Source organism: Urocampus carinirostris, chromosome 15, assembly GCF_059441175.1.
Source record: "Urocampus carinirostris isolate Australia breed hairy pipefish chromosome 15, RoL_Ucar_1.0, whole genome shotgun sequence".
Lineage (NCBI taxonomy): Eukaryota > Metazoa > Chordata > Actinopteri > Syngnathiformes > Syngnathidae > Urocampus > Urocampus carinirostris.
This window is the reverse complement of record NC_142363.1, coordinates 22,332,506-22,350,989: the sequence shown is the minus strand read 5'-3', so window position 1 is coordinate 22,350,989 and position 18,484 is coordinate 22,332,506. Positions and strand designations below refer to the sequence as shown.

Below are 18,484 nucleotides of genomic sequence, written 5' to 3'. Positions count from 1 at the left end.
TGCCAAACATGGAAATCCTTTTTAACCCATTTTTGTTACTAAATGTGTTCGAAATGATCCTTCGTCATCCATGATTTTATGATGTAGAGCAGACTAATAAAGTAGGCTGAATGATGAAACATAATACTGAAACTGCGGTCTGCTAGCAATTTTAGGTTGACATCGCTGATTTAATTTGTGGAGGACAATGTCATCTGTGATGTCATCGTTTTTCATTTTTTAATGTTTTTTCTCTTTATAGAAGTAATGTAAATGGATCTTTGTGGCAAACGACTACTTGTGTTCACGCCAGCCTTTCTGTCCCTCGCTGTTGCACCACCGTCCATACCATCACCCTCCCCACCATCTTGTTTGTTATTTACCCTTTTATTTTTTTGCACATCCCGACCGTTCTTTTAACATCATAACGACGACCCTACCCCTCACCTTCCCTTGCCCTGCCATTGACACCCCCCATAGCAACCACCTGCAGACCCCGACCAAGGTCGCCGCACCTCCCTGGAGAAGTTCACGCGTAGCGTGGTAAGTGTTCGAAAAACTCAGCTACTCACTTGCTGGCACCAAATGGCTGCCCTGCCCTTTTTTGATGACCACCTTTATTTATGTGTCAAAAAGTACTTATGCTTCCAACACAAAGTTGAACTTGATCGCTCACTTTTCGAGTTCAACCCAAGTTCAAAGAATTACGCTGGTCAATTCACATTTATTTGTAAAACCCTAAATCACAAACCCTTTCAAAGGGTTGCACAAGACCACTGTTTTTGTTACAAATTGAAACGCTTATTATCCTCAGGGCACCAGACATTTTTGAGATGTTTGATTTTGTGCTAAAATTGTTCTGACTAGACACTATTTAGCAGTGATGTACGATAAGGTTTGTATCTGATGGGGCACAGATTTACAAATGAAAAGACCTACAACTAATTTCATTTGATCTGGCAGAAAGCATTATATAAACTGTAGCATAGAAAAAAACAGTTTAGTTCTTTACCTTAACTCATGCCAACTCATCCTCATGCCATGAGGCTCTTTAACTCCACCCGGCAGAGTAAAGGCCCACATTAAACCACACCACCTACATTGGATATTACCGAATCTTACTGCAATATGTATTCTGTGTAGCACTATTTAGTTACTCTATATAACACGCTACAGTGGGCATTTGCATGTCACACTGGGTATTTGTATATTGCATTATTTTGGCTTTATTATTGTACTGTTCTCAGCTCAGGGATGCTGCTGGAAATGTGAATTTCCCTTAGGGGATGAATAAAGTATCTATCTATCTAACTTGAACTTGATGTGCTGCTCCTTTTAAAGTTAAAGCATTAACAGATGGGTAACCCTCCATTATAGAACATTTAATGCAACGGGAAAAAAATTCTGAAGGCCTTGACTTCCCGTTAGCTTCCCAATACCATCACTTATATTGTTTGAGGATGAAGTGTCCGCCAAATTAGAATCTGTGGTCTCACTATCGCCCTCTCCCACGAGGGAAGAGAATGGCCAGGCCCATTCTGCATCTGCAGATGCTCAGCACAGTAATACCTTACTACCTTACATTTGGCTCCTTATGGGGAAAAACATCACTAAATAGGTATTAGAAAAAGTACATGCAACGAGAAAAAAGATTTTGACCCACATGACTGTGTTGGCTTGCAATATTATCACTAATTCAGAATCCTTGGCCTCAATATAGCCCTCAGCCATGAGGCAAGATAATTACATGCCTCACTTTGCATCTGCACATGCTCAGCACAGTAATACATTAGAAACTAACTGTATTAATGATAATCCTTATATGAAAATGCAAAGTTTTTTGAAAAAATAAACTTTAGACATTGTAAAAACAATTTAATAGTTTTTTTATTTTCAATGACTGGTGAGGCCTGCCTCTCCTCAAAAGGTCTTTCATGTTTGCCAACCTTTTCTTTCTTTTACATTAAATCAATGTTATAGCAGACTCTATTTTTATGCCTGGAATAAAATCCTTCTCTAGAATATATTAAAAAATGTGCTTGTTTAAAACCAGAGGTGGCAAACTTTGACCAAAAGCAAAATCTAATGTGATCATTGGACCAGTTTCTTTATACACAAAGACTTGGACTCACTTCCAATCGAAGCTTAAAACACACTTCTACTCTATAGCATATGAATAACCTATATTTTTTGTTTACAATATCTCTGTAGTATTTGTACTTACAACATCCATTGCAGCCTGGTCATCCTGAAAGGGGGATTACCACATGTGCGGTCCCTTAAGGTTTCTTCATTTTCCTCATGTTGAGGTTTTTGAGTTTTTCCTTGCCCTCATGTTGGTTTCAGATCAGGGGATGGTGTAATAATGGTCTGAAATAATAGTCTGTGCAATAACCTGTGCAGCCCTTTGAGACTCTTTGTGATTAAGGGCTATACAAATAAAAATTACTTGACTTCCAAATAAAGCAGCCATAGGCTAAAATACTAGCTTCGAGTCAAGATAGTTTTATTAGTTAAATTGAAAAAATGGTGGATTTTTAAAACCAATTTATTCATTTATTTTATAAATCTGTAGGCGTTATGGGGAGAAAAGCCTAATGCATAAAGGAGTAGTGTTGGTGAGTATGCAAAATGATGAGGCGATCTTGTTAAAGTACAGTCAAAATGCCAACCCAAACCTCAAGAAGATGGAAAAAGTTTATTCGAACGTGTCTAAACAAAATGCACATACCTGCGCGTGCATCATGAACGAGCTGATAGAGGCTGCTAGGATGACATAGGTCAGGAGATGGCTTTAGCGAGTAAAGGTTCCAAATTACGTACAGCTAAAAATAAGCACAACTTATTTATGAGCTTGTTAAACTTCACCAAAGGGGACAAAGCCTAAAACACTTGGCACCTGTTTCAAACTAATCTGAAGTTACATGGATCGCAGGCGCTAATTACCATCATGATCGTTCTGTCACCTCTCCGATCCTGTCAGTGCACTGTCCATTTTTCATTTTCTTTCGTCACCTCATTTTTAATGGAGGCCTTAAAAATCAAGAGAAGCTTTTATGGTACTAGCTCTTATTCATGCATGGAAGCCTCACTGGAGTTTGAGTAGCTGGGAACCGATGGTGTACTCCCGTCAACATTCAATGTGATTTGAGTGCACCATCTTTTGGGGAAATGTGGGTGTTGCAGCTAAAGGAATCAAATTATTGAGAGTACAGTAATCCCTCGGTTATCGCGGTTAATGGGGACAGAGACCACCCGCGAATACTGAAAATCTGCGAAATACCGGCGCCCCTTCAAAAATGCTTAAAAAAACGTATACAGATATACGGTATACCCCCCCGCCATTAAACCGAAGTGATCGCTGGCATGATGGCCTGGAGTTATTGGGTGACTCATCCAGAACTCTTCACACTGGAACTCAATGTACCAAAACATGACCCACAAGTGTAGCCATGTCTTACATAATCAATTTACACAGAATAGGACTGTGGCGAAACCACTATGAACTATTCAGTATAATTGTATTAACCGCTCTCAACCACATGCAGCCATCGCAGCTTATTTCACTTGTTAACACATGTTACATATTGAAAATAAAAAGTGAAAATGTGATATTTGAGTGTTTGTGAAGCATTTTGGGAAACAGTTAAAAAAATGGTCTGTTAATTTCAATGAAAGTGAAAGAGCTACCTTCTGACAATAACATACTTCAGCTAGCGGCATCGAACGGCTTTTACAACAAATACAAGAAACCACACACAATTAGCCGTGTTAAGGTAGTACAAACAACCGCTCGCTTTTGGTATAATAAAGTCAAACTTGAGATGAAATGTGACTGAAGAGAACATACTTGAGTCGCGTCGTTGAGTCCCTCCTCGATAAACTGAGCGCCACATAAGAAGGGGGTGAGGTTGGAGGAGTTGAAGGAGGGGGGGGGGGGGTGAGCGAAGCGGTAACTCACCATGACTAAGCATTGTGTCAGGGCCTCCCCCTCCCCTTAACAATAAGAGTGTCCGCACCGTGTCCTCGGTTGACATAAGCTCGCACTCAATGGCGTCAAGTCAATAAATGCTTTTATTGAGAAGGTAAGGTATATTTTTTAGACCCGCAAAGCTCTGAACCGGCAAAAGTGGAACCACGAACTAGCGAGGTTCCACTGTACTTTTATCCTTTTAGTATTTTCATTCAGTGGGCCGGATTCAAAAGCCTTATAGCCTGTGGACATAGTTTACCCAAACCTTGTTTTAGCCCATCCAACGTGGTCCAAATGTACTCCCCAAAAGAATTATTATCGACATCATGAAATCCCCTCCGTTTCACTTTTAACGAAATCCTTTGGCAAACTTTAATGGTGAGGTGCGGGATTTGAAGACTTGATGCTGCAATCACGGCTGAGAATAACACATGATTTACGTGCAAGCGCGTGCATTTCTAAGACGTGCTCGAATAAACTCTTTAATCATCTTTTGGGGGTTTGGTTTGGGCGCTTGGACTAAAGGCAGGCTTTTTCTTACCACCATGTTTGTGCTCCACTGGCAAATAGAAATTCAAACCACAGGGACGAGATTGACATCTTTCCAGCAGTCACCCAATTCCTTAGGACCTAGTGTGTTCTACCCTGAACAAGGCTGATAAAAATAAAGTAAAAGCAGATGTGTGCAATGGTAAATAAAGCATACAGGCTCTTTGAACTCAGTTGGGCTTTGTTAACACATACTTAATGGACAAACTAAGGATGCTTGAAACAACGCATCCCACCTTTAATGTATTTTCAACTATGGATAATCAAAATCTTCCTGACGCTTCGCTCTCGACCAAACTTTTCAGGGCAAATCCTTGACTGGGAAGCGTCTCTCGGGCCTGATGCAGTCATCCTGACACGCTGCGTTTGCGGGGGCCGCAATGAAGCCCCCCGAAAAGAAACGACCGCACGGGGCTGGAGTTCAAACGCCATGCTGCCCGAGTGACTCTCGGCCCCCTGAGACGGAATCCAAGACCAAAGGCGGGGACGGGAAATGGGCCAAGCTGGCAGGAAAGAAAGGAAAGCGTGACAACAAGGCGACGTTGCCTCCTTGCACAATGGGTTGTCTGTGGGATAAGCGGATACATTTATATTTTCTATCGATGTATACAGTGTATGTCTGAATAAAAGCACATCATTTGGGAAAGGAGGCAGTGTACTAAGTTGCTGAGAAATGTCCTTTGACTTGCTGCTCAAAGAAGCACAAGACCATTTTTGGATTTAGTGTTTTACATGCTAAAGCTGTTGAATGCTTCATTTTCCCTTGCATTAGATTAGTCTCAGCTCACATTTGAGATTGCAGTCCCTAATCCAAATGCTTAATGTGGCTACATTTTGTATAATGGTTCCCTCTAGTGGTAAAACGAGCACCACGCGGCCCCGTGGTGAGTTTACGTACTACCGTATTTTCCGGATTTCACATCCAATCGGTTTAACTGAATTCTACTTTGAAAGGCAAACCCTAAATGAGATGAAAATTAAAGGACGTGATGAAAATGAGGCAGGTATCAGAGCTTCGAAGAGGTTCGGAGCCCACGGAATCAAAATCTCCATGGATTCCACTGTGTAAGTACATGTTTAGAATGTAATTTATCCCCCCTCCCCATATGTAGCAATCGTGCACGCCATGTCCCTCGAGTAATGGCTCGTTATTTTTTAAGCCACATCACAAAATCAACTGAATTTCAATTTTCTATTTAATATTTCAAATGAGTACAGTGAGCCCTCGCTATAATGCGGTTCCATTTTCACGGTGTCACAACTTCACTTATTTGCATTGTTCTGCATTCTGATTGGCTAAACTGACACTCCACTTTCATTTCACACTAAATTATGACAGATTTCTAAACACGTGTAGTTTGTATTTGAATTTGGTATAAACCATATATAATGTATACATTTTGTAGGAAAACACTTTAAAAACCTTTTGAGAGGGTCACAAATGTGTCTATTAAGGACCCACCAAACTTATGATTGTGTGGACAATTGTTGGCATTAAACGCTCTATTTTATTTTTTGACTCAACATTTGAATATCCCCTCAAAATTGGTTTGCCATCAGTCATTTTGGTTCACAAGAAAACCCTGAGAAATTTGGGTTTAAAATCCCAGAAAACACACACACACTGTTGGGATGCAATCAGCCATTTTGTTTTGCAAGAATAATCTGAAAAATTGGGTCAAACATCCCAGAAAACACCATAAAGGTGTTGCTTCAAAGATAATTGTGGGTTATTTTGATACTTCCATCCAAAGCTGAGTTGTATAACAACCTAAATAATGAAAGCACTAAAAATGTGATTTTAGTGAGTTGCGTTTTTGGTTAAAATTAAAAACTAGGCTTTCCCCATTGGGTTTATTAAACCCCCAAAAAACCCAGGTCAAGCAAGCACGGTCAAAAAACGGTTTTGTTCATACAATCCAATTTTGGTGTTTATAAATTTGAGCCTAAAATGGGATTTGGATGGGTTATTCATTGTTGTTTAGGATAATATTATGGACTACGTTTTCTCAATTTGGTTAAACCCCCAAACCTGGGTCAAACGAAAATCAGCAACCCCCTGTAAAATAAAAATTATACATGTAATCAAACATGTTTGGGATTATTGAATTTATTTGACCAAAATTTTAGGACTAAAATATAATTTTGTCCAATTGGGTTAGTTTAAAAAACACGAGACCTGGGTCAAACACCAGCAACCCCCGGGAAAAAAAATTGTACATGTAATCAAACATGTCTGGGATTATTGCTTTTATTTGACCAATTTTGCCCAATTAGGTCAGTTAAAAAACCCAAAACCTGGGTCAAACAAACATCAGCACCCCACTGTAGAATACCATTTTACATGTAACCAAACATCTTATCTCATTAGCTGTACCGCTTATCCTCAGTAAGGTCGCGGGGGTGCTGGAGCCCATCCCAGTAATCATTGGGCAGGGGACACCCTCAACTGGTTGCCAGCCAATCGCAGGGCGTAATCAAACATGTTTGGGATTATTGCATTTATTTGACCCATTTTGCCCAAATGGGTTAGTTAAAAAACCTGAAGCCTGGGTCAAACAAGCATCAGCAACCCACTGTAAAATAATACAATTTTACATGTAATCAAACATGTTCGGCATTATTGCATTTATTTCACCCAAATTTTAGGCCTAAAATGTTATTTCGCCCAAATGGGTAAGTTAAACTCAACCTGGGTCAAACAAACATTAGCAACCCCCTGTAAAATAAAATTGTACATGTAATCAAACATGTTTGGGATTATTGCATTCATTTCACCCATATTTTAGGCCAAATATGTGATTTTTGCCCAATTGGGTCAACTAAAAAAAAAAATGAAACCTGGGTGAACTACCAGCAATCACCCATAAAAAGAAAAACGATGCACATGTAGTCAATTGTCTTTGTTTGGGGTTGTTGCATTTACTCGACCCAAATGTTACGCCCAAAATACGATTTTGCCCATTTGGCTTAATTAAACCCCTAAACATGGGTCAAACATGAGCACACCAGAAAAAAGGTACATATAATAAAATTTGCTTTTGGGATAATTGTATTGATTTGACCCAAATTTTAAGCATAAAATGTAATTTTGGTGACTTAATCATTGACCCATTGGTCACAATCAAATTTCTAAAGCCCAAAATCTGGGTTAAATACTGCAACCACACCTCCCAAAAAGCTTTGGAGTTGAAAACAAACAAGTTAATAATTACTGGTACATTTATTCACAAAATATTTGGCTTACAAATATAATTATTGGTAAGGATGTTCACTGAACTAGATCATGAATCCTGAAATGAAAATTCTGTATTGTTTATTGAATGATACCAAAAGTGCACGTTAGTATCCTCGTACCAAGATCGCAATAAAACAAGCAATTCTATTTTTAGTTTTTTTATTTTCCCAGAATAAAAATAGTTTAGGAACTTCATTTTGACATGTATATACAACAGAAGATGAAACAAGCACTTGTCCGTTTCATTTCTTCTTGGCTCCGTTTCCAACACACACGTACACAAGCCGCAGGCATACACAAAATTCTGTCGCCGCCCTTTCACAGCACCAGAAGTTGTGGGCGGGGCCACTTTGGGGGAGGGGCTATGTTTGGGTGGGTGAGGTTTATATTGCTGTGTTTTGGTCAAGGTAAGGAAAACTTGCATTCAGGAGTTGACGCTGCAGATTTTGGTTACACTACTGCAGGTGATGTCCATGTTAAAGGGACAGTGGATAGTATTCAGCACCTCCTAGTGGTAAAAAACGACTCCATTAAAACAAACTTAATTGTTTTGAATAAAAATGCATGAACTATGATACAAACTTGCCTTTTTTTAGCTTATAATAGGTAAATAAATTTGCCTTTTTACATTGCGTTAGCCTCGCTTAGTGACCTATCATGATTGACTGCAATTTTTGCTGCTACGTGTATTCCCAAAAACCTCTTGAAAAATTAAGAAAATGGTGCGATTTGGTCATTTTGAGTTTCTATTCCTTGTGCTTTTTAGCATTAATCAGTTTTAATACACAATACAGTGACGTCTAATGGTGAAAATATACACTGTCCCATTAACTTAAACTGGGATAGGCATCTATTACTAATTCTGGCAAGTTTTCAAAAAATAAATAAATAAAAAATAGACTGTGTGCATGTCTAACTGCCCAACGACTCAAATTGGAGATCAAAATGTCCTGAACATAGGGAAAAGTTAAGACTTTATGAAAAGTTGAAGAAATGGATTTGGGGAAGTTCCGGAGTCAACTTATAAGTTGAATAAATAATGAAAATAGTCATTAATTAAAAAAAATGTTTAAGTTAAGCAAGCGAGGTTTTCAGCTAATTGCAGCAAGCTAGTTTAGTGCTAGCAGTTAGCTAAATCCTGCATGCAATGGAATGGTAGCTGTCTTTTGCAAAATGTCCTGAAAAGGTAAAAGAAAAATTGTAAAAAGCAAAATTTCCAATGTTAGATTAGGTGTTACCAAGCTGGATACAGCTAGTGAGATGTTTAGTCAACTGCAGTGAGCTGTCCCAAATCTAGATGCCAGTCTTTAGCTAGCAGTTAGCTAAGATCTATCATGCTATATAACGGCAGCTAACTTTGGGGAATAATCTCAATAGTGGTATGTGGCTTGCTAATAGCTTCAAATTAGTGGAGTAGACATTGCACGCTTAGCGCTGCAGGGTGGATAAATGCCAACTGGAGGTGGCAAGAGGAAAAAGAAACTACGGTCCTTTGCTGTCTTAAATTGTCAGAGGATAAAGAAACTACTATTGTATATGGACAATAAAGTAAAATGGTAAATGTTATAATCACTCGCTACTTGGTGCATTGCGAACTGAAAAATATTCATTAAAGCCCAAGTTTGTAATATTTGACCACTTGATGGTGCTGTTTTGTCCAATGCGCAAAACCTAGTGCCACAGAGCACAATGAGCAGCAAGATGCCAAACAACCATGGTGGTGACTTCAAGCTAGGGATTCCATTATGTAAAAGAAATACAAATTTATAGACCTGATTTTTTTTTTCAATGAAAAATTAACCTTGGTCTGATTTCAGGTTTTTTGCCTAGTAGTCAAATCAATGTTTTTTTTACTAAGTTTTTTACCACTAGGAGGTACTAAACATAACACACTGCGCCTTTAATGTTTATGAGAAATTTAATCCTTGGTGACAGTATACTGGATGCACGATTGCAGAGCGCATTTTTTAATCTGTTTGGGCAACTGAAACAAGCCATTGTGGGCTGCCTAAAATGAACTTTACTGTGTGGCTGTAATCCAATATCCCCAGTAAACGATTGCTGAGAGCGGAGGCCAGGACAAATTGTCTTGCGTGGCAGGCCTTTTTTTTGGTCTAAAATGAACAGCACCCGTTACTCTTATCTTATGGTCGCCTATTACTGCATGTAGTATTTTGCCGTTCTGTCCACTAAAAAGTGAACTACACTTTTGAAATGCACAGTTGTGGCTGCAATTGTCCCCAGTCAACTAGTGCTGAAATGGTTTGCTAGAGCGCATTTTTGGGGGGGTTCAGAACACTGAACCATGCTATTGCAGCACGCTTAACATTAACTGCACGGTTTTGGCCACAATCCATTTTCCCCAGTCGACTGTTACTTACTGAGTGCAGACGGAGGGAGCAAAATTGTGTCACGGGTGGTGGTACTTTGTTTTCGTTCTTTCCGCCTATGATGAGCAGCACCCATGCGACCAAGGTCTATTGTCTTTGGTCAACTATTGCTGCGAATGGAAGCTGGCAGCGTGCATGTTAATGATGTTTGGGGGGCTACTATGCAGATTTTCACATTACAGTATTCACATGAAAAATTTCAAAGCTACAGGTCCCTAATTTAAATGGAAAAATTTACGTGGTAACGTTGGACCAAGGACATCCAGCTTGACCCTAGGGTATTAAGGTCCAACTTGGCCTGAGAAATTAACTTGCCCCCTAAATGTTCATATGAGGACTGGGATTCTCACTTGCTTACTTTTAAAAAAAATTATCCCCCCCCGTAATTGTTCTTCTTTGTCACACGGTAGAGGATTCACCCGATGGATTCAGTCCCCCCTCTCACGCATTGGCAAGCTGCAAAGACACTTGGCGGCGAATGCGTAAGAAGGGGACTGAATTGCGTGGATTACTCGCAGTAAAGTAGAAGAAACAAAGAACAATGATGGGTGGATAGTTAAAAAAGTATGCAAGAAAGTAGCCTGGCCTTAACCCAAATATAATGATTGACAGTTTAGGCCGGACCTGAATTTCGGGGCTTAAGCTCTACATATAGATATAGAGAAGCTGTGTGGGAAACACAAATGAACAGAAACACTCATAAAAATTTGTTTTCTGCTCTATTAAGGGAATGCCATCAGATACCCTTCCCTGAACACCTTCCATGTTTGATAACAAATCCCAAGTCTGTCTCTTCTAGCTCACTCAACAAAATAATTGCAGCATTCTGGCATTTTTCCCGCTCACCATGCATCAGCGGGCCCGTGCGTGGCATTATTGTCCCCTCGGCGCCGGCTCAATACAATCGCATGATTCCGGCCTGTGACGACTCTGGCCAAACAATCAACAGAGGAGCGATGGTGAAGGCTGCCTGAGTAGTTTGGTGGCCGCTCGTGAACAAAATAAATAAAAACATACGAGCCAAGCGAGGAAGCGCAACAATTGAAGCGCTTCGACGAGCAGGGAGGTTCAGAGGTCAGCTGGTGGAGATGAGCACCGGTTTTATGGACGGGGGAGGGTCTGTTGTTCGAATCGAGTGGGGAAGGGGAAAATCGTAGGGGCTGTCAGGGCTGGTTTGCAGTGCAGGGAAGGGCTGGCTCAGCGATAAGAGGAATGACGTCAAAGTCGCATCGGGTCGCATGGGAAGCACGCGATCGCACGGCTTGGAGTGGGTGGGGGTGGATTGAGTTTACGGAAGAGGGGGCTCTGGGTCAATCCTACCCCAACGAGTCCAAAGGTCTTCTTGTATTCGCACTGTAATCCTCAATAAGGCTGTGTGACCCAAAAAAAAAAAACAGGTGGGTAAAGAATAAAAAAAATAACCTGACCAGGGTTGGGTAGGGTTACTTTAACTTAAATACTTTCAATTACTTTTGGATTACTCCAATACCAAATAATCTAATAAAAGACAAAAACTAAATATGAATAAAATTGTGACTCACGACACGTGGTAAGCTTTCTCTCCTGGCTTTGATCTCCGGCAAAACTAACATGCGACAGAAACGAAATGAAAATAAATCCAAACAGCTTGCCAACATCATTTTTGCCGTTCCATGTGTTCCGTTACTCCCCAAGCCTGCACAAAACTTAGTAATTTTATTTATATTTAGTTTCTTTTGTCTTTTATTAGCATATTTGGCATTGGAGTAATCCAAAAGTAATTGAAAGTTATCAAGTTAAAGTAACCCTACCCAGCCCTGTCAGGGACTGATGCCATTTGGCAAATGAAATCCACCCAGTTTCTAATAATTGACCAAATTTCAAAACCCAAACTTAAATGAGAGGGGGAAACATGGAAAAGAACCCACTAAACTTTTGAGGTTATTCATGAGGCAGCTTCAAAATCTTCATTTCATTTGACCCATCATTTTGGGTTTAAATGAACAGTGTATTATTTACTAACCCCTAGTAGTACAAAAAAAAAACTTGACAGAGTTCCTGCAGATTATTACTCTTTAAAGACATTGAATTCTAAAAATAAGGCCTTAAATGGCATTGAAATGTCTTAAATCCATTTTTTGAAAGTCTTAATGTGAGCACATTAACAACATGTGTATTTGAACTAAAAGGATTTAGTAATTTATAAGGATGCTTCATAAGTGTAGCAGAAGTGTTATTTGGAATTAGTGGTTATCGGCCATTTTTGACTGAGGATTCATGATGTATTGTCAACATCCTTTTTATTTGTTTTCCATTTAGAAAACGAGCGTGCTGTTTTTCAGACGATAAGTTTTCAATTGGACTAAAATGTGAAAAATATTTGTTTATAATTGCCTTTATGTTTTTTGGTTTTGTTTCAATTGTTTCTTTTGACGACTTGGTCTTAATTTGATTTCAAAAGGCATTAAAACATGTGAATTTCATTTATTAAGCTGTAGGGAACCTCTTTGAATACTAGGCAAAATGGCCGGAACTATCATACCAATGTTAATTTTTATTAAATCATAGGTCGGGCAATTGGTATTTTACATAGTAGAATCCATACCTAGAAATTGTCGCCATAATTGTCTAGCATCTTGCTGTTCTCTTGGCACTGGTTTTTGTTTACATTAGACAATACAGTGCCATCTTGTAGTCAAATATTACACAGTTGGGCATTAAACACCCCCCAGATTTGGGTTAAAATTTGCCATTTTGGTTCACAGGAATAATCCATGTCAAGTATCTCCAAAATACCATGAATGTTTTTTACGTATATGAGCTGTATATTGATGAACAAACAAACTGAAATGCATTGTAAGCACTAAAAATGTGATTCTTGTTGGTTAAAATTAAAAACTAGGCTCTCTCGATTGGGTTAATTAAACCCAAGAACATGGGTAAAACACAACTCCAAATTGTTTTTCCCTGGAATAGAATTTCGGTGCTTGGGATATTATAATGCGTTTGTTCGCCTCAAAATTTAGACCTAATACATAAAACATGTCTGTCTGGGAATATGGTATTTGACCTATATTTTAGGTCTGGTTGGTTAGTTTTCCCGAAGGGCTCAATTAAACCTCAAAACCAGGGTCAAACACCAGCATCCCCTGCCCACATTAGAAAAAATTAAAGTTTTGAAGCTTTAATCAGATGTCTTTCTTGGGGATTAATGCATTTATTCGACCCAAATTCCTGGCCTGCAAATATAACCCCAAAAGTTGGTCAAAATTGACCTAAGTGGCATTTGGTCCCTTCCTGTCCCACTGTGACAAGATCAGCTCTTCACATGGTCCGGGTTATGTCACAGTCGGGCTTCTGGCCCGGGTGTGTTTAGGCCCAAATTTCAGGAGGCAAGTTTACTATACCGTTATCTCCTGTGCCAAGAGTTCCTAGAAAGAAAACAGCCACTGAATGTTGCACAAAAACAAAACAGGTAACAAAAATACAGTAGACCCCCTGTGTATTACATTGTTCCAAGGTGGGGCTTGAAAAGAGAAATTGCTCTATGGCAGGGAATAGAGACTGATGGTAATGTATAGCTAAAGCTTTTTGAATGCCCGGTACCCTGGATAAAAAGTACTACTTATGACGAAGAATATGAAAAAGCATTAGAAAATAAATTTAAAAGGAAATATTCACTTTCGGTGCGACGTAACTTCAGCTGGTCGAGTAGAGTAGCTGGCGGACGCATGGGAGAAATGTTAGTGGATTAAAAATGAAACGTTTTAAAACTTCCACTCGCAAGGATTCTTAGAGTTCCCTGATATATTCGTCTCATAAATAGTCACGATTGGTTAAGGCCATTCAACTTAGCCAGGGTAGCGTGTGCCTTTGTACTTTTTGATAAACACAAATTTCGATTTGATGGTCGATTTAGTTTCTTCCTATAGCTACGCTAAGGTGAAAAAAGTAAAATACCGTACAATACGCATGAAATTCTGAACTCAATGAATAGAAAGGCATCGTTGGAGGTAGTTCAGCCAATAGCTTCATCATCTTCACGATGCAAACCAATAGACTTGTACGTAACTGTTGACCAATAGGAGACGGGCACCTTGGAGACATAACTCTACAAATGCACGCAGACTGCAAAGATTAAATTTATTTTTTTTAAAAACAATAGGTTGATGTTATATAGTGGGGAAACTGTCATTAAGAGGGGCTGAAGGTGTTCCTATTCTTTGCCGTAAAGTGAAAGTGTCATAAGGTGAGTTAGCCGTATCCCGGGGTCCACTGTATTGTCATGTGTTCTTTCTTACCTTTCATTCACTGTGTGGCTCGTGTCCATAAAGGGAAAAACTGGATTCCGTATGTCTGCAAATGCTGTTATCAGGTTCCTGCCGTTTTGAAGTGTAATCGAGATCCACAGACATCAGCAGGTCCAATGAGATTCTTCAAGACCCCTCCAGTCAAGGCTTTTAAATAACATTCAAACAGGCTCAAAACTTTGTTCCTTTTTTTGATTGCTCCAGTGTTTTTGTTCACACAATACTATCCTCATCTTGCTCCAAAAATGGGGAAAAAGTTAGATTTTTATAAATAAAAACGTATAAATTAATGTCAAGTAGATAAAATACAATTGATTTTTTTTTTCCTTTTTTGTTTTTTCAGTCCTTAAGTGATTATGTTGTGCTTTCAAACAAAAAGTCAGGAAGGGGGAAGCAGCATTTTTTTTTTTTTTTTTTTGCCAGAGATGAATCCAGATGTTTTTTCATTTTTCTTTTCCCGCAGCTGGAAAAGGTCGTCTATCTGTGTCGGCTGGCAAATCCGTTGCTGTTGGCGGGTTCTTCCAGCTCGTCATCTTCAAAGCCGTGGAAAGTAGATGCATCGCTCTCTGATGTGGTGGCAAAGAGCTCCTCGGCGCCCCCTGCGTTGCCATTGCCGCCATCTTCCCTCTCATCGCCACCCTGGGCTGAATCGCCGGCAGAAAGGAGCGTTAGTTGAATTATCATCATACAATTTGTTAGTGTTGAACAGTGTTCCCTCTAAGCTGTGCGTGTGCGCAATTGTGCACTGCTCGCACCTGAAAATCCAGCCAGCGCACAAAAATGAGGGCTCAAAATTACTACTTAAGAAGCGACTCAAGTCAAAGTTACAGTGCATGAAGGTAAAAATACACGGGTTCCCCTGACGTTGTGACCTAAATGCGGTATTTTGAAGTCGAACGAAGTTGAGTAAAGTTAGTAGACTATGTCGAGAACCGGCTTCTTCGGCTCGGGTCACTAAAAGGAACCGGCTCTTTCGGGTCCTAAACGGCTCTTCAGGTTGTTTTTGCTTCTTTCATCCCTATATGACCAAATATTATGTATAATTATGCACAAAATGACAGAAAAAAAGAAAAGTAAGAAATGTAGGAAAAAAGCAAATAGAGAACAAAAAGAAAAAAGTAACAGCTCGGAAAAAATAAACACAATGAGTTTTTTTTTTTAAAGGAATTTAAAAAAAAGTTGAAAAAAACACGGAAAAAAATAATAAAAAGTTTGTGTTGCATTCAAATAATTTCCAATTATATCAAGTGAATCTTGTTGCCAACATTGTACTTCCACTAAAAAATGTGATTACGTACAGTTCTGTATCTTACAACCGACTAAATAAGACCCCAAAAATGTTAATATTATGCGACAAAATATATCAGGAAATAAAAAGAAATGGATATCTTGTGAAAGAATCGTAAGAACAAACGACGTTTGTAGGCCGTACAACCTTTGCAATAGTACGAATCATTCAAAAGAGAAAAATAATTTTGCATTGCCGGAAACTCAGCAAAATGTAACTTAATGTCAAGTTTTGGACATGTTTGATAATTATCTTGCCACACTTGGGATTATGGTTGCTCACTGTAGTTTCAAGCGTTGCTCACCGACTTTGTGTGAACGCTCAGACCCGTGGAAAATTGGTCTGCCGTTAGACCACTGTCACAGTTACTGTCAAAAGCGATGCGTTACTTTGAAGTATACAAACGGCGGCATGTCCTCACGAACCTGACGCCATTTTTAATCAACAGTTTACCACTCTCCTCAGTTGTTTACATCTTTTCGGATCACGTCACCATTCAAAATAGCTATTTACTAATATGCCGAACAGGAGAAAATGAGGGCTAAGTCGATATTATTGATGTGGCAACAGACTCATGTTATTTGCACACGAAATGTCTATGAGCCAGTTCCCCACCGATCAACAGCTGGTTCCTTTCTTATGATTGGTCAAAATCCCCCCGCCCCCTTTTTTTTAAGGATGCAGTTGTTGACTTTAAATTTGTTGAGCATACATTTTTTTAAAAAAAAACAACCCATCAAACGTATTAAATTTCCTGTGTTTTTCAGTGTTAAGAAAATCTAAGCTTAACATTTTTACATTATCTCATTTAATTTGTTAAACTCGCTTTATATGGTTTATTACTTGTATTTGTTGCACTTCAAGTGTAGGATAAATCAGTTGCTGGTGAGGTGACATAACACAATGTTCTATTGCCCAACTACCTTTTTTTAACTGACTCAAATAATGATCAGACATTTTCAGTCTTTGCCATACAACAACTTTTAAAGTAACATAACTAGTTACTTTCCCCCGGTAACTAATTACTTTTACGAAAGAGTCATTTAATTACTAACTCAGTTTCTTCTTGGAAGAAGTATTGAATAACTATACCTACTTACCTTTTTCAAATTAACGTGCCCAACAATGGTAGAAAAATAAATATAAATATACTATATGCACACTTTATATTACTACTAACTATAAGGCTTACTTGAAAACCCCAAATTGGCCAGAAATTTGAAAGAGCGCCTTTTGTATCACAGAAAATGGATACGATTAGAAAAATAGTAGTATCGTGTATTACTCTTCTATAAATACTGTATTTGAGCAACGATTGATCAATCAATAAGCAATTGTATGCAATGGGATTCCAATCTGGGTTGGGTAAATGAGGGCGCCAATACTACCACCAGACATCAGTGGCACGGATGACATATGAAAAGGTAACTTAGCGTTTGACATAACACCATTTTTTTTTACTGACAGCACTAGAAACAGTGCATTTCTTTCTGTATTCTGATAGGTTAAACAGTCTCTACTTCTTCACCTGAGCGTCGATAGTGTTGCAAAAGACCCAAAACGAACTCAACAAAATACAACCTTTTTGACGTACATAATAAACGGCAACATCATTATGATGCACATGTGAAGTGGAATGACTGTTTAACCTTTCAGAATGCAGAACAAAAGCACCGTAAGTAAAATGGCTTGATAATGCCTTATCGTCCAATGCGACTTATAAATGAAAAATATGACAAGGCTGTTTTTGGGGGTGCTCCTTATAGTGCTGAAAATACAAAATAATCATCATTAAAGGGACAGTGTTTATTATTTGCCCACTAAGTGTCACTGTATTGTGTTCACAACCAAAGACAAATGCTAAAAAGAAAGGGAGAATACAAATACAAAGAATTAAAGTGACAAAACAGCCTAATTTTTCTTACTTTTTTGCACTTTTTTTTTTTTATTTTAGGTATCCGTAAGCAGCAAGATTGCGAACAATGATTTCAGCTCCTGGGCAAGGTTATGTAAAATGTATATAATATATATATATATATATATTGACCTATGAGTAATTTTTAAAAGTTGCATTCATATGGAGTTAAAAGTGGGGTGTGTATGTTGAGGGGTTCTTAAAAAGTTAAAAAGTAATTTTCTCTGAGGTATGTTTTAATGCCCAATTCAATTCAAAGAGCATGTATGTGTGTATATATATATATATATATATATAAAATATCGTATTTTCCGCACTGTAGGGCGCACCCCCAAAAAATAGTTTTTGGTCCTATATCTTCCATAGATAAGGCGCACCGGATTATAAGGCGCTACAATGGGAACGTCGACAAAACAGTCAGATGATTCAGTTAAACTGATTACCCCCTTAACATTCCCAAAGCTTGCAAAGAAGCAAATACGTGTCGTAGACACGTGCGGATGCGGTGTCCGTGCGATGTCACTCAAATGCATCGTTTCAAATATCATTCGGAAGGTTAAAGTCTTGGGATTCAAGAAATGCCAACCATTCCTTAGTTTCTATTTTCTTTTTCGCTCGCAACTTTACTGTGCATATGACAATAAACACTTGGAATTGAGTTTAATTCACTCAACTCATCACAGCAACATCAAGATCGTTCTAGAACAAGATACCGGGAAAATATAAAGCCGCATAGCTCACCTAAGTTCTCACGTTCAATAATGATACGCAACCATGGTCTTCTTACAACCGTGAGTGAAGTAAATCCAGGAGAGTAAATTATTTGCAAATACAGACTAATGAAACATGTTTCTTTATGGCGT

General features: G+C 38.8%; 2 protein-coding genes across 4 annotated transcripts in view; one reads left to right on the top strand and one right to left on the bottom strand.

Annotated features, from left to right (window-relative positions):
* rgs6 (regulator of G protein signaling 6) overlaps window positions 1–5,147 on the top strand; it is an 81,155-nt gene extending 76,008 nt beyond the window's left edge. For 2 of the 3 annotated variants that reach the window (XM_088353767.1, XM_088353766.1), the window contains exons 16-17: window positions 460–522; window positions 4,807–5,147. In XM_088353767.1, coding sequence (XP_088209893.1) covers window positions 460–522; window positions 4,807–4,857 — 114 coding nt within the window. In that variant the 3' untranslated portion in view covers window positions 4,858–5,147. Of the gene's footprint in view, window positions 1–241; window positions 523–4,806 lie in introns of all 3 variants that reach the window. The other variant, XR_015852802.1, reaches the window with a different exon arrangement.
* A 9,442-nt stretch (window positions 5,148–14,589) lies between these two features.
* The window catches only part of LOC148351844 (zinc finger protein DPF3-like), a 32,947-nt gene continuing 29,052 nt past the window's right edge, over window positions 14,590–18,484 (bottom strand). The window contains exon 10 of the mRNA XM_088354900.1: window positions 14,590–15,062. Coding sequence (XP_088211026.1) covers window positions 14,896–15,062 — 167 coding nt within the window. The 3' untranslated portion in view covers window positions 14,590–14,895. The remainder of the gene's footprint in view (window positions 15,063–18,484) is intronic.